The sequence below is a fragment of the Pistacia vera genome, unplaced genomic scaffold, assembly GCF_008641045.1.
Source record: "Pistacia vera cultivar Batoury unplaced genomic scaffold, PisVer_v2 Contig309, whole genome shotgun sequence".
In the NCBI taxonomy this organism is placed as follows: Eukaryota; Viridiplantae; Streptophyta; class Magnoliopsida; order Sapindales; family Anacardiaceae; genus Pistacia; species Pistacia vera.
This window is the reverse complement of record NW_022196123.1, coordinates 72,388-97,424: the sequence shown is the minus strand read 5'-3', so window position 1 is coordinate 97,424 and position 25,037 is coordinate 72,388. Positions and strand designations below refer to the sequence as shown.

The 25,037-nt window shown below is 33.7% G+C and overlaps 1 protein-coding gene across 1 annotated transcript; it reads left to right on the top strand.

Moving 5' to 3' along the window:
• Nucleotides 1–6,715: 6,715 nt before the first annotated feature.
• Nucleotides 6,716–22,528, top strand: LOC116136054. Its single transcript, XM_031421771.1, is given in 12 exon segments — nucleotides 6,716–7,468; nucleotides 7,832–8,073; nucleotides 11,936–12,000; nucleotides 12,765–12,799; nucleotides 18,792–18,891; nucleotides 18,894–19,023; nucleotides 19,139–19,249; nucleotides 19,363–19,459; nucleotides 21,207–21,248; nucleotides 21,250–21,785; nucleotides 21,787–21,994; nucleotides 22,151–22,528. Coding segments are annotated over 12 exon segments (2,697 nt in total).
• The last annotated feature ends 2,509 nt before the right edge of the window (nucleotides 22,529–25,037 follow it).

The following is a 25,037-nucleotide window of genomic DNA, read 5'->3' as shown; positions in this document are numbered from 1 at the left end:
CTATTCATTTTCCCATGTCACCTTCATTTGCACTTCATATCTTGCCATCATTTCTTAGTATAAAAGGCCATAAAACCCCCTTTTACAGAAGTAAAAAGTGCCAAAACATCTCCAACTACAAATCTCTTAATTGGCATAATCATCCTCCATGCACACATACACCATCAACACACCATTTAAACAACCATAACCAAAACATAGCATCACACTCATATTAACATAAAATGTAAGTTTCATAAACCCTAGTGTTATCAATTGTAGTCATAAGGGAGATTTTTTCCTTACCTTAGTATTCAAAGCACAAAGGTACTCTCCTTGGCTCCAAAGTTTCACCTTTCTACCTTACACACACAACCCTTATGATTTCTCTTTTAACCAAAATTCGAAAAATTAGGGTTTGAAACTCACCTTTAACCTTGAAATTGAAGTTCTTTAAGGGTGGATGGTGTTCTCCTTTGAAAATCAACTTGAAATCCTAAGAAAATTTGAGAATAAAAGCTTGGATTAGTGGCTTTTATGGTGATTTGAAGATGAAGAAGAAGATGATATATTTGGGGTCTCCAAGGCCGACTCACTCTTTTTAAACCTGTAAATATTCATTCCATTGATACTCTAATGTGTTTGTCATAAAAAGTTAGATATAAGGTCATTTGGCATAAATTTTTCATATAAGGGCGTTTTGGTCATTTCTACCACAACATAAAGATAAGTACTCATTTAATGCCATTTGACTTCTTTGAAACCTTATCCATTAAGCAATCCCATTAGGTGAATGACTAATTTACCCTTGGTGCCTTTTATGGACACTTAATCATATGGTTTTGTATGAAAGACCATTATACCCTTGGTTACCGTTTATGCCTTAACCTTATCAATCAACTTTATAACCATTCTACCCTCATTTCTCTTCAATGACATCATCCTTTACACTTATAACGCCACATCCGAAATACATTAAATTGACCATTTTACCCTTCCATTCAAAAAGAAAATTACTTGAAAGGTAATTTTCATACCTTAGGGCATCGGAATAATAACGGGGGTTTACATGTAGTGCTTTCTTGGAGGAAACTAGTGCAGTGGAGTTCTCGAAAGCAGAAGGTGGTCTCTTTGTCCTCCACAAAGATTGAATACTAGGCCCTTGGTCAGTAGCTACTGAACTGGTTTGGATTTAGCATTGTTTCAAGAACTTGGCATTGGCATCAACAAAACTCTTTCCTAGGGGTGATAATTGAGTGCTGGCGTCTTCTCATCTAACCTTGTGTTCCATGCACGAACAAAGCACATAGAAATTGATGTGAATTATGTAGGGAATTGGCTTGAAAGGAGATTAGCTTGTTCATGTTAGTACAAATTATCAAATTGATGATATCCTAATTAAGGCTTTGTCTGGGAGTCAATTTGAGTTCCAAGAGTAAGTTGCAAGTCACTTCTGAACTACAAAGTAATCCTAGCTCTGAATGCAGAATATTTGTTACTACTCAATTAGGGAGGAACTAATCTACTACATAGTGCAGATATTGAGATTGAATAGTGCAGAGTTGGAGATATTGTTTGTTATCTGCTGGTATTTCTTTGGTTAAACTGCAATTGGATCTCGGATGAACTGTAGGGTTGGGATATATCAATGTTTAGTTTAAGGGTGCATATTGGTATAGAAGCATTGGCATAGATACTAGACTAATATAGTGCAGAGTTGGAGATATTGTTGTTATCTGTTGGTGTTTCTCTTGTTAACTACAGAGTTGAATCTCGGATGAACTGTAGATTTGAGACATATCAGTGTTCAGTTTAGGGTGCATATGTTATAGAAGCATTGTTAATAATGTTCAACTTAAGGGTGAATATTATATAGAAGTATATTAGTCTACTATATGGTTTTGCTTAAGGGAGAATATTAGTATGAGTGGGGTCTTTTGTAATAAAAGAAACTACTCATGGGGTGCTTTTTGTAAGATTCAAAACTACATCAAACATTCTGTTTTGATATAATGGCTGTATATAAATTTGCCGCCAATTCTATAACTGATTCATTCATTCAATTCAGCTCAGAATTTTCGTTTGATTCCTCTGTTTTTTTTTTTTTTTTTTTTTTTTTTTTTTTTTTTCTTGAATCTTGAAATCCTTCACATCAACAAGACTAACTCCATTTGTTTTAAGATTAACTTAACTTGAAACATTATTACTTTACATACACTAATATTCTTTGTGTGTTTGTTTTTAATTTGAAGAGGGTTTTTATTATTTAGAATTTAATTTATTTTTCCTGCAACCTAAATTGCAGTAACCCAACCCCTCAACCTCGATGCAACTATATTTTATTCTCATGAATATCCATGGATTGATTTTTAACTTCTTGGCATCATTAAACGTATTTTGGTTGCAAAATTTGAAGCTAGTGTTTTGTATGATAGTCATTACTATTGAGGTAAGCTCACCTTTGGTTTTGTAAATATTTATTTTTGTCAAACTTATGAATTGTGTGTGTGCACACTTACTGCCAATCCTTTTATTTGGCTTGCCCATTGTTGTGTGTGTGCACACAATTCTTAGTGCACACATTTTGCAAGACAGTGTGTCTTGGCTTGTTCGTCTCGAGTGTGTGTGTACAACAGTTTTGTGCTTAACTCTCACTTCAACTTTTTGCAACCCGACAGGAGTTGCATGTTTGATAAAGAGAAAAAGATTATGTTTATCTTTGTCTCTTGATATTATGACCTTTTTATATGTGTCATATTTTCCTTAGTGGTCCTGGGGAATAAAGTTATCTTTCCAATTTGTTTTGTGGTTGTTAGGATTAGTTTCCCAAATAGTCCACTATGATTTTAGTAACTAGCAAGTAACTTATGCCTAGCCTTGCTAATGAGCAACTTGACTCACGTGTATTGTGCTCATCTATTAACAGAGCTTGAACTAATTTCTGTAACAATTTTAATCAATATAGATAAGCTTAGTGTTCTTCTCTTTCTTGTTTTTCTTTTCTCTCTCAAAACCTATCTGCAACTTGGTATCAGAGCCTTTGACCAAAGTCAACAATGGCTGATTTTTCATCAAATTCTTCTCCATATCATAAATCCGATAAAGATTCATTCATTCAAGACAGAAACATAATTCTGACCTCAGTAATCTCACTTACCAACTATAATATCCTCAACCATGCTCCCTGATCTCCCCCGAGCTCATTAGAGATAATCACAGATTTCGGAAATCGCAAATACTGTTTGTATCGGAGCTCATGAGCTTGAGGATATCTCACCGGATTGATTCCTCGCCCAGCGCCATTCATTCGAATTCAACCAGACTGTCCAAGCTTTGAAATTATCAAAAACCTAATCCGGATACAACCTCTAGAAGAAGACATACAAACTTCTCGTCAGCTGGCTGTTGTCATCTATTTCAGAATCAATTTTTTCGGTAATCTCTAAATGTCAATTTTCAACTAAGATTTGACTCACTCTAGAGAAAGAATTTCTCACTAAGTCACGAGCTAAGACACTACATGTTAAGAGCTTATAGCAAAATACAAAGAAAAATGATCTAAGTATGCATAATTACTTTCTTAAAATGAAAAGATTTGCTGAAAGTTTGTCTTCAAGTGGAATTATTATTTCTGATGAAGAACTGTTGAATTACATCTTAGATGGACTTGACTCTAATTATGATGTAGATGTGGTAAACATTACTGCTAGATTAGCATCTAGACTAGATCCTATTTCAGTTTAGGAAGCTCAAATAATTCTGCAAAAACTGGAACTTAGGTTAGAAAAGGCTAATAATGTACTTAACTCAGCTATACAGTCTGAATTTCATGGGATCTCTGCCAACGTTGCAAATCTGAGTATTGATAGTAACAAAAATAAATCACAATCAGATGTACATTGTTCATTTCTTACTAATGTATCCCAGTCTTCATCACATACAACCCCAACACCTTTATAGCAGCCACATAACCTAATGCCATCCTACTATACTGCAAATCAAAATTACCCTGTGTACCTAACTCCTCCTAATCAGTTTTATCCTTATCAACCTAGAAGTTTTACTGCAGTAAGAGGCCGTACTCTCTAGAACCTGAGTTGGCTTTCTCTGTCAATCGGTTGAGCCAATTTCTTCAAGCTCCTACAACTGCACATTGGATAGCCTAAAAAGAGTACTTTGGTACATTAAGGCACACTGTAGCATGAACTTTTATTCAAGAAAAATACAGACCTCATACTCGAAGGCTATTTAGATGCCGATTGGGCAAGTAATGTTAGCGACAAGCGTTCTACCAATGGATGTAGTGTCTTTCTGGAGGAACCTTAGTGTAGTGGAGTTCTCGAAAGTAGAAGGTGGTCTCTTTGTCCTCCACAGAAGCTGAATACAGGCCCTTGGTCAAGTAGCTACTGAACTGGTTTGGTTTAGCATTTGTTTCAAGAACTTGGCATTGGCATCACAAACTCTTTCTATGTGTGGATATGAGTGTGGCACTTCTCATCTAACGCTGTGTTCCATGCACGAACAAAGCACATAGAAATTGTGTTGCATTAGGTGAGAATTGGCTGCTGAAAGGAGATAGCTATTCAATATGTTAGTACAGATTATCAAATTGTGTCTGGGAGTCAATTTGAGTTCCAAAAGAGTAAGTTGCAAGTCACTTCTGAACTACAAAGTAATCCTAGCTCTAAATGCAGAATAATTGTTATCTACTCAATCAGGGAGAATAGAATCTACTTACAATAGTGCAGATACTAAGATTGAATAGTGCAGATTGGAGATATGTTTGTTATCTCTGGTGTTTCCCTTGGTTAAACTGAGAATTGAATCTGGATGAACGTAGATATGGAGACATATTAGTGTTTAGTTTAAGGGTGCCTATTGGTATAGAAGCATTGGTATGATACTGAGACTAAATAGTGCAGAGTTGGAGATATTGTTTGTTATCTGCTGGTGTTTCTCTTGGTTAAACTGCAGAGTTGAATCCTGGATGAACTGCAAAGTTGGAACATATCAGGGTTCAGTTTAAGGGTGCATATTGTTATAGAAGCATTGTTAATAATGTTCAACTTAAGGTGAATATTAACATAGAAGTATAGATTATCTACTATATGGTTTTGCTTAAGGGAGAATATTAGTTGAGTGGGGTGTCTTTGTATAAAAGAAACTACTCATGGTGCTTTTTGTAAAGATTCAAACTACATCAAAACATTGTGTTTTATATAATGGCTGCATATAAATTTGCCGCCAATTCTATAACTGATTCATTCATTCAATTCAGTGAGAATTTTCGTTTGATTCCTCTGTTTTTTTTTTCTTTTTTTTTTGTTTTTGTTTTCTTGAATCTGAAATCCTTCATTCAACTAGAACTCCATTTTGTTTTAGATATACAATTAACTTGAAACATTTTATTACTTTACATACACTAATATTCATTTTTTTGCTTTGTTTTTATTTGAAGAGGTTTATTATTTTAGTAACTTAATTTTTTTTCCTGCAACCTAAATTGCAGTAACCCAACCCCTCAAACCTCGATGCAACCAGTATTTTATCTCATGAATATCTCTGATACATGGATTGATTTTTAACTTCTTGGCATCATTTAACGTATTTTGGTTGCAAAATTTAAAGCTAGTGTTTTTTATGATTACACACTACTATTGAGGTAAGCTCACCTTTGGTTTTGAAATATTTATTTTTGTCAATTTATAATTGTGTTGTGTGCACAACATTATGTGTGCACACTTACTGCCAATCCTTTTATTTGGCTTGTCCCATCTGTTGTGTGTGTGCACATCAATTCTTAGTGTACAATTTGCTAGACATGTGTTGGCTTGTTTGTCTCGAGTGGTGTGGTACAATGGTATGTGCTTAACTCTCACTTCAGACTTTTGCAACCCGACAGGAGTTGCTGTTGATAAAGAGAAAAGATATGTTTATCTTTGTCTTTTGATATTTAGACTTTTTTAATGTGTCTATTTTCCTTAAGTGGTCCTAGGGAATAAGTTTCTTTCCCATTTGTTTTGTGGTTGTTAGGATTAGTTTCCCAATAGTCCACTATGATTTTAGTAACTGCAAGCACTTTAGCCTAGCCTTGCAATAGCAACTTGACTCACTGTATTGTGCTCATGCATATAACAGAGCTTGTAACTAATTTCTGTAACAATTTTAATCAATATAGATAAAGCTTAGTGTTCTTCTCTTTTCTTGTTTCTTTATCTCTCTCAAACCTATCTTCCACTTGGTATCAGAGCCGTTGACCAACATAACAATGGCTATTTTTCATCAAATTCTTCTCCACATCACAAATCCGATAAAGATTCAATTCATTCAAGACAAAACATAATTATGACTTTAATAATCTCACTTGCTCAACTACAATATCCTCAACTACGCTCCCTGTAATCTCCCCCAAGCCACTAGAGATAATCACGATTTGGAAATCGCAAATACTGTTTGTAGTTGGAGCTCATGAGCTTGAGGTCATCTCACTGGATTGATTCCTTGCCCAGAGCCATTCATTCGAATTCAACCGACGGCCCAAGCTCGGAAATTATAAAAAAAAACCTAATCTGAATGTTCTTACAATCATGGAGTTGGATCATCTTCTTCTTTAGCTCAGCCACCTTAAGGGGTGACCTACGTAACGTTAGAAGGAAACTCTCAAAATGTTCTAGTTGCTACACCTCAAGTCCTCACTGATCAAACTTGGTATGTAGACTCCGGGGCCACTAATCATATGATTGTTGATGCAACCAATTTGTTGCACAAAGACAACTATCAAGGAGGGTCTACTGTTCAGGTTGGGAATGGTCAGAATGTACTTGTCACTGATATAGTTGAGCTTTTAATCTCTTCTCCTACATGTCATAGGTTGCTGCATCTTAAGAAAATGCTATGTGTACTAGATATTGCAAAGAATCTATTGAGTATATCTCAAATAACCAGGGATAATAATGTTATTGTGGAATTTCATTGTGATTTTTGTCTTATAAAGGATAAGTTTACCAAGGATGTGCTACTCCAAGGATCTCTTAAGGATGGTCTATATCAGTTACAAGTGTCCTTACCTTCTGTTAGTACTGCTCTCATCTCACGATCTGATCAACAAGGTGGCTTGTTCTTTGCTGTTTCTGCTGCCTCTCTTGATACTACAATTACTGCTAGTAACCATAATAATACTACTAGATCTGCTGCTGTTGATTTGAGTACCAATATTGTTTCTTTTATTAAGTGTAATAGCAATAATCCTACAGTGCCAATTGGTTCAGCCTATTGTAGTGAAGCTGATGCAAAAATTAGGCTTACTAGTTTGTGGCATGCTAGGTTGGGTCATCCACATGAGAAGAATCTCAAAATTTTAATGAATAAAATACATGTAGCTGGATCATTTGGAAATAAAATGGCTATTTGTGAAGCCTGCCAATTTGGCAAAATGCAGCAAGCATCATTCCCTTTATCATCGTCTCATGCTAAGAGTCCTCTTGAGTTGGTATATTCTTATTTATGGGGTCTTGCACCCATTTGTTCATATGAAGGATTTAAGTACTACATGTTGTTTGTTGATGAATTCAATTTCAGTATGCTCAAATCCTCTCTCCACTACTGTCATATCAGGCTTAGGATTACAGTCTACATCTGCTATTGCCTCTTTAGGTTTTTCTTCCCAAAATAACACATCACCAGGTATTAAGCTAGATGTTGTCTTGCCTATTACTAAATCGAAGCCAATGCCCTCTGTCACTAATTGTCATCCTATGATAACTTGCTCTAAGAGTCAGCATCAATATCATACTATAGAATCTAGCGTACTAATTAGGAGCAAACTACTGCAGAATCGGGTGTACTGAATTAGGAGCAGAAGGCAGCTTATGCTTTCCTTTCTACTTGTCAAATTTTGTCTGAACCAAAGACTCCTTCAGAAGCTTTGAAAATACCTGAGTGGAGAGTAGCTATGGATGATGAATTTAAAGCTCTCTTGCGAAACAAAACCTGGGAACTAGTTCCCTATTCACCAAACATGAACATAGTTGGCTGTAAATGGGTTTTTAAAACCAAACTTAAAGCTGATGGGACACTACAAAAATATAAAGCAAGGTTAGTTGCTAAGGGGTGTCAACAAACTCCAAGCCTTGATTATCTTGATACATTCTCCCCTGTTGTTAAGGCTACCACCATTAGGATAATGCTCTCTTTGGTTGTTCACTATCAGTGGGAAATATAGCAAATTGACATTAATAACGCATTCCTAAATGGTGAGCTTATCGAAACAGTTTTCATGATGCAACTTGAGGGGTTTCATGATTCAGCCTTTCCTAAACAGGTTTGCAAGCTCAACAAGGCTTTGTATGGCCCAAAGCAAGCTCCTAAAGCTTGGTTTGAGAAATAAAAAACAACGTTAGTTACCTAGATATTCACTAACTCTGTCTCAGTCACTAGTCTTTTCTTTTTCAAACAAGGTAGTCAAGTTATCTGCTTACTAGTTTATGTGGATGATATACTCATCACAGGAACTGATCCCACTCTTATACTCAAATCATTGAAGATTTAAACAAAGCTTTTGCTCTTAAGCATCTCGGGTCTTTGCAATACTTCATAGGCTTTGAAGTCCAACGTAATACCTCAACCTTATTACTCACTCAAACCAAATATGCTCAAGACTTACTAACTTGAGCTGGTATGAGTGAATGTAAACCTTGTAACACGCCAATGGCTGTAGGTGTTAAATTGGGCAAAGAAGGCAATGCATTCTTTAAAGAACCATATCTCTACAGAAGTGTGGTAGGAGGCTTACAATATCTCGCACTCTGTAGACCTGACTGGGCGTTCCTCTTCAATTGGTTTGAGCCAATTTCTTCAAGCTCCTACAACTGCACATTGGAGCCTAAAAAGAGTCTTGGTACATTAAAGGCACACTGTAGCATGACTTTTATTCAAGAAAAATACAGACCTCATACTCGAAGGTTATTTAGATGCCGATTGGGCAAGTAATGTTAGTGACAACGTTCTACCATGGATGTAGTGTAGAACCCCTCCTAGCCGGGTATTTCCTAAGTATCCCTTGCCATTGAGAACCTAGAAAACGCACGCCTAGGAAAGAAGTTTTTTTAAAATCCTATTTAAGAATAAACTTGTAGTTTAAAATATATCTATTTTTAATTTAAAACATTTTATATCTAAACTATATTAAGTTCTTGTACAAGTAAAAATATAGTTTCCTTTCTTGGAGTATATTATGAAATCCATAGTAGTACTTACGAGAACATACATCTTTTACAAAATTTACTAGCAATTTGATTTCTTTTATTAATATAACATATTTACTCCATTATAGAACATGGACATAATTACTACATTATGATATGAACATAATTATTACAGTATAATAAGCAAAACCATTCATAGTCATCATTAAAGCATCCCCTCATGCTCATAGCGTCCCTTGGAATCCTCTCCCACTTCATGCCTTATCCGTACCTGCAAAACATTTTAAACATTTCGTGGGGTGAGCGCTAATCGCTCAGTAAGGAATATGGCCATTTATAACTATTAAGGTTCATTATACAAGTAAATCTTAGGACTTTACCTACCTACAAAACGATCCTTCATTCTTTGACATAACAAGTTCATAAAACTATCATACATTTTGGGACTTTTCTCATAAACATAGTCAAAACATAACCATACTAATATAACATAGAACATAAATGACTTATGAAATATTCATGTACATGGCATGCTTATTTGTTTTGTCTATATACTTGACAATTTCTTAGTCTTTGTTATCCGATCGTTCATTTGAACAATTACCTTGTTCTTGGTCGCACCTCAAAGGACTCATGGTTTCCATAAGAATTCCTTCCTCTGATCTTGGTTTATACCTTAAGAGATCATGGAATTCATTATTAACATTTCATAATTTTTTTCATAAGACAACTAAATAGCTATAGCATTACCTTATGATGCAAACATATGGACTAACATCTCCCATGCTCAATCATACTATATTCTCCTGCTAAACTTCTTAACTTATTCTTCAATTTCTCATACAATACAAGAATTTCAGTAGTAAGATTATTCGGTTTACTAGAATTAGAAACAAATGGGAATTTCCATTAAAGAGGTGGATGCCATACTCGTTTACTTTCAAGCATTTTTTCCATTATCTTCTAATTCGAATTTATTTTTGGCTAAACATAAACGTTTTAGGTCGTTTTCTCAATTTTTTAACACTTCAAGAATCAACTCAATCAGACTTCATAACTTCGTTATGACTGATTCAGTGAAGCATGTACAGTATAAGTCTAATACAGCCAAATTCGAATTCTATTCATTTTAACCATGTCACCTTCATTTGCACATTCATATCATTTGCCATTCATTCTTAGTAAAAAGGCCATAAAAACCTCCCTTTTACGAAGTAAAAAGTGCCAAAACATCGTCCAACTACAAATCTCTTAATTGGCATAATCATCCTCCTATGCACACATACACCAATCAACACACCCATTAAAACAACTCATAACCAAAACATAGCATCACACTCATATTAACATAAATAAATGTAAGTTTCATAAACCCTAGTGTTATCAATTGTAGTCATAAGGGAGATTTTTTCCTTACCTTAGTATTCAAAGCACAAAGGTACTCCTCCTTGGCTCCAAAGTTTCACCTTTTACCTTACACACACAACCACTTATGAATTTCTCTTTTAACCAAAAATTCAGAAAAATTAGGTTTTGAAACTCACCTTTAACCTTGAAATTGAAGTTCTTTAAGGGTGATGGTGGTCTCCTTTGAAAATCAACTTGAAATCCTAAGAAAATTTGAGAATAAACTTGGATTAGTGGCTTTTATGGTGGATTTGAGAGATGAAGAAGAAGATGATATATTTGGGGTCTCCAAGGCCGACTACTCTCTTTTTAAACCTTGTAATATTCATTCCATTGATCCTCTAATTGATTGGTCAATAAAAGTTGATAAAAGTCATTTGGCATAATTTTTCATATAAGGGCTTTTGGTCATTTCACCACAACATAAAGATAAGTACTCATTTAATGCCATTTGACTTCTTTGAAACACTTATCCATTAAGCAATCCCATTAGGTGAATGACTAATTTACCCTTGGTGCACTTTTATGGACACTTAATCATATGGTTTTGTATGAAAAGACCATTATACCCTTGGTTACCGTTTATGCCATTTAACCTTATCAATCAACTTTATAACCATTCTACCCTCATTTCTCTTCAATGACATCATCCTTTACACTTTATAACGGCCACATCTCGAAATACATGTAAATTGACCATTTTACCCTTCCATTCAAAAAAGAAAATTACTTGAAAATGTAAATTTCATACCTTAGGGCATCGGAATAATAACGTGGGGTTTACATGTAGTGTCTTTCTTGGAGGAAACTTAGTGCAGTGGAGTTCTCGAAAGCAGAAGGTGGTCTCTTTGTCCTCCACAGAAGTTGAATACTAGGCCCTTGGTCAAGTAGCTACTGAACTGGTTTGGATTTAGCATTTGTTTCAAGAACTTGGCATTGGCATCAACAAAACTCTTTTCCTATGGTGTGATAATATGAGTGCTGGCGTCTTCTCATCTAACCTTGTGTTCCATGCACGAACAAAGCACATAGAAATTGATGTGAATTATGTGAGGGAATTGGCTACTGAAAGGAGATTAGCTGTTCAATATGTTAGTACAAATTATCAAATTGATGATATCCTAATTAAGGCTTTGTCTGGGAGTCAATTTGAGTTCCTAAAGAGTAAGTTGCAAGTCACTTCTGAACTACAAAGTAATCCTAGCTCTGAAATGCAGAATAATTGTTACTTACTCAATTAGGGAGGAACATAATCTACTTACAATAGTGCAGATATTGAGATTGAATAGTGCAGAGTTGGAGATATTGTTTGTTATCTGCTGGTATTTCTCTTGGTTAAACTGCAGAATTGGATCTCGGATGAACTGTAGGGTTGGAGATATATCAATGTTTAGTTTAAGGGTGCATATTGGTATAGAAGCATTGGCATAGATACTGAGACTAAATAGTGCAGAGTTGGAGATATTGTTTGTTATCTGTTGGTGTTTCTCTTGGTTAAACTACAGAGTTGAATCTCGGATGAACTGTAGAGTTTGAGACATATCAGTGTTCAGTTTAAGGGTGCATATTGTTATAGAAGCATTGTTAATAATGTTCAACTTAAGGGTGAATATTAACATAGAAGTATAGATTAGTCTACTATATGGTTTTGCTTAAGGGAGAATATTAGTATGAGTGGGGTGTCTTTTGTAATAAAAAGAAACTACTCATGGGGTGCTTTTTGTAAAGATTCAAAACTACATCAAAACATTCTGTTTTGATATAATGGCTGTATATAAATTTGCCGCCAATTCTATAACTGATTCATTCATTCAATTCAGCTCAGAATTTTCGTTTGATTCCTCTGTTTTTTTTTTTTTTTTTTTTTTTTTTTTGTTTTCTTGAATCTTGAAATCCTTCACATCAACAAGAACTAACTCCATTTTGTTTTAAGATATACAATTAACTTGAAACATTTTATTACTTTACATACACTAATATTCATTTTGTTGCTTTGTTTTTATTTGAAGAGGGTTTATTATTTTAGTAACTTAATTTATTTTTCCTGCAACCTAAATTGCAGTAACCCAACCCCTCAAACCTCGATGCAACTAGTATTTTATTCTCATGAATATCCATGGATTGATTTTTAACTTCTTGGCATCATTTAACGTATTTTGGTTGCAAAATTTAAAGCTAGTGTTTTTTATGATTACACGACTACTATTGAGGTAAGCTCACCTTTGGTTTTGTAGAATATTTATTTTTGTCAAACTTATGAATTGTGTGTGTGTGCACACTTACTGCCAATCCTTTTATTTGGCTTGCCCATTTGTTGTGTGTGTGCACATCAATTCTTAGTGCACACAGTTTGCTAGACATGTGTCTTGGCTTGTTTCGTCTCGAGTGTGTGTGTACAATGGTATGTGCTTAACTCTCACTTCAGACTTTTTGCAACCCGACAGGAGTTGCATGTTTGATAAAGAGAAAAAGATTATGTTTATCTTTGTCTTTTGATATTTAGGACCTTTTTACATATGTCATATTTTCCTTAAGTGGTCCTGGGGAATAAAGTTATCTTTCCCAATTTGTTTTGTGGTTGTTAGGATTAGTTTCCCAAATAGTCCACTATGATTTTAGTAACTAGCAAGTAACTTTAGCCTAGCCTTGCTAATGAGCAACTTGACTCACGTGTATTGTGCTCATGCTATATAACAGAGCTTGTAACTAATTTCTGTAACAATTTTAATCAATATAGATAAAGCTTAGTGTTCTTCTCTTTTTCTTGTTTCTTTATCTCTCTCAAAACCTATCTGCAACTTGGTATCAGAGCCTTTGACCAAAGTCAACAATGGCTGATTTTTCATCAAATTCTTCTCCATATCATAAATCCGATAAAGATTCAATTCATTCAAGACAGAAACATAATTCTGACCTCAGTAATCTCACTTACTCAACTATAATATCCTCAACCATGCTCCCTGTAATCTCCCCCGAGCTCATTAGAGATAATCACAGATTTCGGAAATCGCAAATACTGTTTGTAGTCGGAGCTCATGAGCTTGAGGATCATCTCACCGGATTGATTCCTCGCCCAGCGCCATTCATTCGAATTCAACCAGACTGTCCAAGCTTTGAAATTATCAAAAAACCTAATCCGGAATACAACCTCTGGAAGAAGACATACAAACTTCTCGTCAGTTGGCTGTTGTCATCCATTTCAGAATCAATTTTTTTGGTAATCTCTAAATGTCAATTTTCAACTGAGATTTGGCTTACTCTAGAGAAAGAATTTCTCATTGAGTCACAACCTAAGACACTACATGTTAAGAGCTTACTGCAAAATACAAAGAAAAATTATCTAAATATGCATAATTACTTTCTTAAAATGAAAGGATTTGCTGAAAGTTTGTCTTCAAGTGGAATTATTATTTCTAACGAATAACTGTTGAATTACATCTTAGATGGACTTGACTTTGATTATGATGTAGTTGTGGTAAACATTGCTACTAGATTAGAGTCTAGACTACATCCTATTTCAGTTTAGGAAGCTCAAATAATTCTGCAAAAACTAGAACTTAGGTTAGAAAAGGCTAATAATGTACTTAACTCAACTATATAGTCTGAATTTCATGGGATCTCTGAAAATGTTGCAAATCTGAGTATTGATAGTAACAGAAATAAATCACAATTGGATGCAAATTGTTCATTTCTTACTAATGTATCCCAATCTTCATCACATACAACCCCAACACCTTTATAATAGCCACATAACCTGGTGCCATCCTACTATACTGCAAATCAAAATTACCCTATGTAGCTAACGCCTCCTAATTAGTTTTATCCTTATCAACTTGGAAGTTTTACTGGAGGAAGAGGCCGAGGCAGAGTAGGTGGTAGGAACAAATTTGTTTGCCAAGTATATAGGAAGACAGGACACCTAGCTTTGAAATGCTATCATAGATTTCATGTCCATTTTACTGGTAACAATACATTAGAGCAACAGACCATGTAACCTCTGATTTTGTACAATTAACAGTAAGCACTAGATACACTGGAAGTGAGCAGCTCCAAGTGGGAAATGGTGAGTTACTTTCAATCTCTCATATTGGTTCCTCTATGTTATCCGTCCTGGTAGAAATTTGCATCTTAGGAATGTTCTTTATGTTCCTAAAATTACAAAGAACCTGCTTAGCATATCCAAACTTACTAGAGATAATGAAGTGTTTGTTGAATTTTACTCTGGTTACGTGTGGTTAAGGACAAGTATTCCAAAGCAATTATTCTTCAAGGAATGCTTAAGGATGGCCTATACCGACTTCAGATTCCAATCTCTGCTTCTTTTCTTCCTACTGGAGCCTTGGCAGCTTTAGTTAATCTTGAACCTTATGACAATAATCTAGCCTCATCTTTCAGCACTTGTATTTTGCCTTTATCATCTACTAGTATCTCTAAGTGTCTATCAGGTTGTGCCTTGTCTGTTGGCCAACCATGTTTGAATTGTCATAATAAGTCTTCTGTTATAGACTATAACTCTATAATTTCTGTTACAGACTATAACTCGGAAAATGTATCTTCCTGTTGTGTTGCATCTGATATAAATAAAATGCATGATATTCAATCATTTCCTGCTCAAAGAACTGATGTTATGCTGTGGCATAAAAGATTAGGACATCCAAATAGTTATATTTTAACCAAGATCCTAACTGAACTCAAAATACCTCACTCATCCAAAGCTGATTACACCTTTTATCAAGCATGCCAGTTTGGTAAATTACACCAATCAATATATCCTAGGCCTTCTTCTCAGTAAGCTAAACCTGTTGATCTGATTTACTTACATCTTTGGGGACCATCACCTGTCTCTTCACCTGAGGGCTTTAGATATTACATCCAGTTCTTGGATGATCACAATCAATTTACCTGGATCTTCCCCTTGAAAAATAAGTCTAAAACTTACTCTATTTTCACAAGTTAGTAGAAAGACAGGTTAGTTCAACCTTGAAATGTGTTCAAATTGATTGGGGAGGAGAATTTAGAAGCTTTGTTCCCTACTTTGCTCAACATGGAATTTCCTTTAGGCATCCATGTCCACACACTCACCAACAAAATGGTAGAGTGGAGAGGAAACATAGACAAATTGTTGAGCAAGGTCTAACCTTGTTAGCTCAAGCTCACATGCCTCTCAAATTCTGGTGGCATGCCTTTCAAACTGCAGTGTATTTAACAAACAGACTTCCCTCTCCTGTGCTTTCCAGTCTCTCTCCTTTTCAAAAATTATTTCACTATCCACCAAACTACTCTATCATAAAGGTCTTTGGTTGTGCCATTTACCCATTTCTTAGACCTTATAACCATCATAAATTTGATTTTCATACCACTAAATGCACTTTTATTGGTCTCAGTTTGCAATACAAAAGATACAAATGTCTTGCTCCTAATGGTCGAATTTATATCTGTCAAAGTGTCAAATTTGATAAGATAGACTTTCCTTTCCAATCTCACAAAGTTTCCAATTCTTCAACCTCTTGTACAGAATCTATTTCTATAGAGTCTCCATATGTTCCTGTTTCTCATTCAACCTAGCATGTTCCTAACTCTGTGCCAACTTATTCCTCACATAACCTGTCCTCTTCTATATCTCTTATATCTTTTGATAACTCCATGAGTCATTCTCAGCCAACTCATACTTCAGAACCAATATCTGAACAACCTGTCTACACTCCACTAGCCGAAAAGTCACCATCCTTTTCCACTTGTCCTACTGCACCTAATCAAGTATTCAACAAGCATGATTTAACTCCAGTATATGACACTCCTATGTCTATTACTTCTCCTATAACCATTGCTTCTGATGCATCTTTTGACACTTGATTGTTGATTTATCCTTTCCTAAATCCAACACTTCTATCCAAAACACTCATCAAATGATAACTAGGTCCAAAGCCAAAGCTCACAATACTGCCCTCATTTCTACATCTCACCTTGATACCAAAGAACCAAACACTATTTTAGAAGCTCTTTCTCACCCCTCTTGGACAACTGCTATGCAATCAGAGTTTAATGCACTCTTAGCTAATCAAACTTGGGAACTAGTTCCACTTACTCTAGACATGCATCCAGTTGGCTGTAAATGGGTGTTTAAATTTAAACATAATGCTGATGGTTCTATCCAAAGGTTTAAAGCAAGATTAGTTGCAAAAGGGTTTTAGCAAACCCCTGGAATTGACTTCCTGGAAAGCTTCAGTCCAGTTATGAAATCACTAACTATTAGAGTTATTCTTAGTCTAGCCACGAGTCATCAATGGGACATACAACAGGTTGATATTAACAATGCATTTTTGAATGCTGAATTAGCTGAAATGTGTTTATGGTACAACCAGAAGGGTTTGTGGATTTTGCCAGTCCTCATCATGTATGCAGATTAAAAAAGGCACTCTATGGGTTAAAGCAGGTCCCAAAAGCTTGGTTTGACAAGCTTAAAACAACATTTTCTTGATTAGGGCTTTGTACATTCAGTGGCTTATCCAAGTTTGTTTATTTATCAGCATCAAGAGTAAATCATTTATGTTTTAGTCTATGTGGATGATATACTCTTGACAAGGAATACTCCTCAGTTGATTCAAGAAACTGCACAGAAGCTCAACACTCAATTTTCCTTGAAGATTCTTGTATCTTTAAAGTATTTTTTAGGCTTTGAAGTCACACGAAATGCATTTAGCCTATACATGAATCAAGAAAAGTATACAAAGGACATTCTAATCAAAACCAAAATGGTTGATTGTAAACCATGTTCTACACCAATGGCAGCAGGCACTAAATTGACCCCAAATGACAGTGAATTATTTGAAAATCCTGCACTTTATAGGAGTACCATTGGACCCTTACAATACCTTGTACTGTCCAGACTAGACATTGCCTATAACATAACTTGTAACTAATTTCTGTAACAATTTTAATCAATACAGATAAAGCTTAGTGTTCTTCTCTTTTCTTGTTTCTTTATCTCTCTCAAATCCTATCTTCAACTGTGGTCCAAACCAAAAGAAGGAATACTTTCCTTATTTGGAAAAATATGGGTCAGCTCCTTGTTGGCTGACGTGACATTGTATTGTTAAGCAAGAAATCCTTCATTATGTAATACTCTTTCTTGCGTGAATGAATCTATCCTTTTGATCTCTTATTTCATTTTACTCTAAATTTCTTAAGTATTCTTTCTCTTAAGGTTCAAGGTTCATTTTCCATTTTGTGGCAAAACTTCACAATATCAAAGATAGACTTGATGGCTTTTGGAACGTGGTTCCTCTGCTGATGCTGGTGCGTGGCATTGGTGCTTGAAGCTTGGTGGTTTACAAGCTATTTTTCGGTGTGTTCCCGACGAAAGGAAGCTCCAAGGAGTTGCTACACGTTAAGGATTCAGAGTGTGAAGCTAAGTGTAAAGTTGAACAGGGAGTTCTTTTTACTGTAACTTATATCAGCTTTAAACTATATATTGTAATGTGTTTTTAACTTAGTGGATTGCTTCGATCTGGACAAGGTCCCATGGATGTAGGCTAAAAGCGAATTTAGCCAAACTATGTATATGGTTGTGTTCTTTACTTTCTGCACGTGTGTTTGATATGGCTAAAACTTGAAAATGTCTTAATCTACTTGGTAAATATTATGCTGCACTTTAAAATGGGTAATCCAAAACCAAAATGGTTTAACCAATCCCCAACAAATTTAATTGTTCATAATTTTTATAAAGTGTAAAACTATTTGTATATAAAATACATATTTTGTACACTCATTCATTAAATATATACATTATCGAAATTCATTGAATGATTCTTTTTTAATTAGAAACTTTCCATAAAAAGTTTTGGTTTTTGTTGTATTTTCTCTTCATTAAGTTAAGCATCTATCTATATTCATTGTCTGTTTTGATAATGAAAAATTTTACATGAAATCAAAATTTAATTTTTAAATTTTGGGTCTACCTCAAAGATGAATGTTGGGAATAGTTTTTTTTTCTTTTTGGGCAGATAACTTTACTTATCATTCTTGAGTTATATATATAGCATTTCAAATTGTACATGTTATGTCTATATTTAAAGAAACCTTTTAGAATAAAAATTGATTTGAAATATTTAAATAGGAAAATAAGAATTATTACTTATCATTCTTTTTACTTAGTAGCTTATTTTTTATTTTATTTTTTCTACTTTTTCCAACCAACTTCAGTGTCTGGAAAATTCCTATAAACCTCAGTATGATGGAGTGATCATAAGAAACCCCAATTTGAATCTTGGATTGGAAGGGTGGTCTATATTTGGAAATGCGAAAATGAATATATACAATTAGGAGGAAACAATTTCATAGTGGCTTATAGCAGAAATCGACCACATGATGGTATCTCTCAAAAGCTTTACACATGCACTACATCTTTTCAGGTATTATTTATGTTCTATTACTCGTGCATGAACAAACGTTAATTATTAATTACTAAACTATAATCCCTAGTAAAATAATATATTTTAACTCCTTGTGTTAATGATAATGCATCTTGGTTCCAAATTTATCAAAACAAGTAGTGGTTACAAGTTTGCCGGTGCTGATTTTGCTAAGTCCAAATGTTGGTTCATGCTTAAAGGCGGCTTCACAGCGGATGAATCAGGTCCCGCTGAGCTCTATTTTGAGGTGCTTTCTTAATTTAAGATCAATGAAATATTTATCATGTAAACTTCGTTTTTCCAATTAATATATCTTTAGTTTGTTCCAATGCCGTTAACCTTCATCATTAACTTCATCATAGCAATAACACATCAGTCGAAATATGGGTGGATAGTGTCTCATTACAACCATTCACCCAAGAAGAGTGGATTTCCCATCAAGATCAAAGCATTGAGAAGGTAATGTGGTATAACATTTTGGTCCATTCAAATATATATGATGCTCTTACCACCAGTGGCGGAGCCAAAGATTCTAGAAAAAAAAAAAAGGTACTTTAAATTTTGTTCGTAATCATAAATATTAAAATTTAAACATTTATTGATAATATTTTTTGTTCTGTACAATTATAATTTACCTAATACAGTAAAACATCTCTATAGTGATACTTTATATAAGAATAAACTCTACATAGTTACAAAAAATTATATTCCCAATTCGGGATAATTATAAATAAGAATAAACTCCACATTGTAATAAGTTATAATTATTCTAATTCTCGTTTTAAGGAAAATTGCCTCCATATAGTAATAATTATCTGTATATTATAAAAAAATACATGCTGTGTTGCATTAAGGGTTTAAGATGAAATAAAATATTTATCTAAAGTTATTTAGGACAATGATTTATGTTTTAGAGTTGTTACTACATCTTTTAACTTGCGGGTACATTACTCTAATATATTTCTAGCTTTTCAAGTAAGTTTAGAGCTTCTTGACACAAACCTTTTTGTATTTCCGTTCTATCATCCTCATGATTATTTTCATTTTCTTTTTGTCTAATTGTAGTCTTCTCAGTTAAAGCATACATGACTTGTTGCTCATTTGGATGATTGAGGAAGACATTAATATCTATTCAATTAGTGTAGTATCGTTGCCAATTCTGATCACTCAATTCTACAATGACTTTTTGATTCTCTTTATCCACTTCATTTATAACTTGCAATTCATCGACACCGGGATTCCTAATTTTGTAATGCTTAAAACAATTAGCAATTGTCTATGGCTTCATATCAATTAACTATCCAATAACTGTATTTACAATTCTATTAAGGACACTTATCTTTGTTGGTTTTAAGACACGATCTTCTATCAGTTTCAAAAGTAGGCAATTGAAGCGCTAAATTGAAACCCTAATACTATTAAAACATCAATTGAAATCCTAATATTATACTACTAAAACATGAATTATGAAATAAGAAATTTTTGTAACTACACCTCTATTAAGTTATAACCTCCTCATAGTAATAAAATTAATTATTTCTACCATTATGATTATAGAGAGGTTTTACTGTATATGATAAATTATGCAAATAAAAGAATTCATTCAACATAAGAGAACTCATAAAATCCTTATTTTCAACATAAATTAAACTAAAGAAACTAAGTAGAATGTGATTCATAAGGTAATAAATAATTTTTCCTATATCAAAACTTAATTTAATAAGTTTGTACAAGTATTATTTATTTATTTATGATTCATAATATTATTGATTTTGTTTTTTAGCTTAACTATTGGATTGAGTAATTAATTTGTATATTATAGGCCTTATTTTAATCTAAAATTTTATTTAGTTTGTATTTAGACCTAATTATTATTATTATTTTTTTAAAAATATTTATACTTAATTATTGGATTGGGTAAAATTTTATTAAACATGTTGTTGTGTTTACTTATTTTAGGGGGTACTTGTAATTATATAAAACATTATGGGCCTAAGTAGAAAAAACAAATTTCTTTTAAAAACCCAGGCCGAGCGTTGGCCCACCCTAGGCATGCAATAGCTCCGCCACTGCTTACCATATACAACTCAAATGGAATAAAATTGTGATATGTACTTTCACCTTCAGTATATCTTTCTATAGATCTTCAAGGTTAATAACAAATTTTCAGCTTTAATTACATCCTCTATAATTTTACATTTGGCAGAAACATAAGAGAAGAGTAACGCTTCAAGCAGTTGATTCACGTGCGAGGCAGGCCCTTGAATAATGCAGAGCTTTCCATTGAGCAAAAGGTCTCATCAACAATGCCAACTGGATGTGCTACAAATAAGAACACCCTTAATAACAAGAGGTATCAAGACTGGTTCACTTCAAGATTCGGTTTAACAACATTTGAAAATGAATTGAAGTGGTATAGCACTGAACCATCCCAAGGAAAGGAGGACTATTCAGTAGCTAACGCCATGCTTCAATTCATGAAACAAAACCGTATTGCAGTTCTTGGTCACAACATCTTCTGGGATGATCCCAAATATCAACCCGGTTGGCTCAGTTCACTCTCACCATCAGCACTTCGTTTAGCTGCTGAGAAAAGGGCAAAATCCGTAGTTACAAGATGTAAAAGCCAACTTATTGCTTGGGACGTTATTAACGAAAACTTGCATTTTTCTTTCTTTGAAAACAAGATGGGAGCAGATGCATCCAAAATGGCTTTCAAGTATGCTAATCAATATGATCCATCAACTTTAATGTTTATGAATGATTATAATACAATAGAGGAGATGGGATCGGGTATCATCTTCTGCTAATTACCTTAAAAAGCTAAGAGAGATCCAAAGTTCTCTTGGTAAAGGTGCACGTGTGGCTATTGGACGGGAGTCTCATTTTCAGGTGCCAAACATCCCTTACATGAGAGCTTCTATTGATAAGCTTGCTGCATCAGGTGTTCCAATTTGGCTCACAGAAGTAGACGTTGAAAAAGGTCCTAACCAGGTAAAAACTCAACACTTCATAATTGCATTAAGCAACGTAACACGTACCATCGTCCTTAAAACCCAGACACAAGCAAAAAGAAAAGGTAGAAAAACAAAATTTTTATTAGAAATTATACTGACATGATTTTATTTCTTGGATGACTTATGTGGACAGGCATTGTATCTAGAACAAGTATTAAGGGAAGGGAATAGTAAGCCTAAAATCGGTGGAATAGTCATTTGGGCTGCATGGTCACCTCAAGGATGCAATCGGATGTGTTTAACAGATAATAGTTTTAACAATTTGCCAACTGGGAAAAGTTGTGGACAAACTATTGAATGAATGGGGAAGAGAAAACTTCAGGCTACAGCAGATAATAACGGCTTCTTTGAGGCCTCCCTTTTCCATGGAGATTACCAAGTGAAGGTAAATCACCCGACTATCCTCTTCCTCAGTTCACACGTTGAATATCGTGCCCTCAAGAAATTCCTCAATGGTGCTTCTTCAAGATTCTCCCTGAATTTAAGTTGTTTTACTTTGATTTTGCACTGATATTGTTGTTCCTGTAATAATTGAAGAATTAGGGTCTCAACTCTAAAAGAGCAGGAATACCTTTTCACTAATGTTCTTGAAGAAATAAAAAAAAAAAAGGCTCAAATTAGGCTAATCTTTACCTCAAATTACAAGTGTATTTTGAAAATTAGGTCAGTCTAAAGGTAAATAACTTTCTGATAACTAGATGTAAGACCATCTCCAACCACAAACACCAAATTGGTGCAAGTTTCATACCAAATTGACGTGACTTTTTGTGTATTTTACTATTGCATCCCCAATTCATTGCACCAAATATTACACGGAAAAGAATATTCTTTATTCCTTAGAATATTCTTTTTCTTTTTATTTCTATGTAATAATTAACAATTAATCTATTTTACTCATTATTTTTGTATATATTAATTAAATATTGGGAATGATATTTTTATTAAATAACAATTACTTTGAAAATTATACTAATTTAATAAAATTAAGCATTTATTTAATCAAATAAACATTACATTTAATATAGAAAAATATTACATCTAATATAAAATGATACCAAAAAAAAAAAAAAAAAAAAAAGACAACAACAACACAAAAGTAAAATTCCATATTGATAGTAATTTAATTTTTCGAGTTATTATAGTTTAATATTTGCATTGAATAAAGTTTTGTTTTTAATTTTTCATCATTTTTTGAATTATATAATTATTATGAATTTATTATTATAAATATTAATATAAATAATAATCAAATTAACATAAATATAAATAAAATAAAAAAATATATTTTTTATAGTATTTGAACAGTGTTTGAACAGTATCACACCATTTTAGTGCAGGTAAACAGTGTCACTCCAAATTAGTGTTTGATGTTGGGTTAGAGCATTTTTTTCACACCATTTTGGTATTTTGGCGCTGGATTAGAGATGCCCTAAACATAGTGACCCAAGAATATTAATTCCAGCTTTTTAATTTTCACACTTCCATGGTTTTTAGTAAGAATTGTGAAGGAATTGAAAGAAAAAACTAAAATTGAAGAATACTTTGGAGAGAATCTGTATTATTGAACTTAAGAGAGTGAGATTATACATTTGGGGCTTTATATACAAAACTGGAGAGACTGAGTAAGCTAAGTAAGCAAGCAAAGATAAGAGCTACTGAGTATACAAAAACGACACCGTTCTTTGTGAGGGAAACCAGAGAAATTATAAATTGATCCCTCAAGCGACTAAGGAGTCATTAATATTTTTATTTTATTTTATTTATTTATCTTTCAAGGCTTGATATAGGTGGCTTCACATTCAATATCTCTATAAAAATTAGCCTACTTCTTTTTTTATTGTTTTTTCTTTTTTAATTTTCAATATATGGATTTGGACAGTTACTTGTTCAGCTGGAATCTAATAAGATAAACATTTTTCGTATGGATTTCGTTCTTTTGTACATTAATTTGTTTGCCAAAACGGTTTGGTTTAATGTTTTGTAAAAAAAAGATAAAATAAAAAGTAACAACAGTAACATGTTGTTTAAGACTTTTTATTTCATTGTTTTATCAAGATTTAAATTATAACCCGAAAAATATGAATCTTAAGTTTTCGTAAGAAAATTGATCGAATATTTATTTCTATAATCTCTCTTAGCTTTTTCTGGTACAATGCCAATTGGTATAAGAGCATTGTTCAACGTTCGCTTTGCACTAAGAAAAATAAATAAATAAATAAATAAATAAATAAATCTTAGTCCCAGATCATATCATTACCCAGATCAGAGACAAGCCCAGAAAACAAGACCTAGAAATTTGATGCCAACACACTTATAATCACTGCATGCACCACCGTCAACTATCCCTTGCTAGCGACACCACCGCCACCACCAAAATCAAACATGGCCAATCTAGCATCTTCCTTAAAGGTGTTCTTCCAAATTCCACCTCCAGGATCATGCACGCATTGTCAAACACTAAATCCATCATTTCTCTCATAACGTTGTAAAACAAAAAAAAAAAAAAAAAAAAACTCAGAAGAGCTATGGTATTAATGGAGATCACTAGATGCAGCAGGAAAAAAAATACAGAAGAAACGGAATTTTTTATTTTTTTTTAATGAAACTTTCCCACTACTTTAGGAAGAACAGATGTGTCATTTACACCAAAGCAATATCACCTAAACTAGATAAGGACTAAAACAAGGATAGTTACATTATTTTGATAAAAACAGTCAATTTTATTATGACTGAAATAGTACACATTATACTGTTAAATAGAAATGATGATCCCACTAACTTTCTGAAGTAAAACAATATACCTATATACTGTTCAATATAATGAAGATCCTACTAATTTGATGACGTGAGACAAAACCATCATCTAACTTTATAGTGGCCTAGACTATACAATAGGCTTAAATCCAAATACAATTAACAATTAACAATTACTAGATACCATTTTGTGCGTATCTTCATTCCATGTCAACAAGTGATGATAATTGTTTTATACCAAAATTAATTGAAAAAACACACATGCA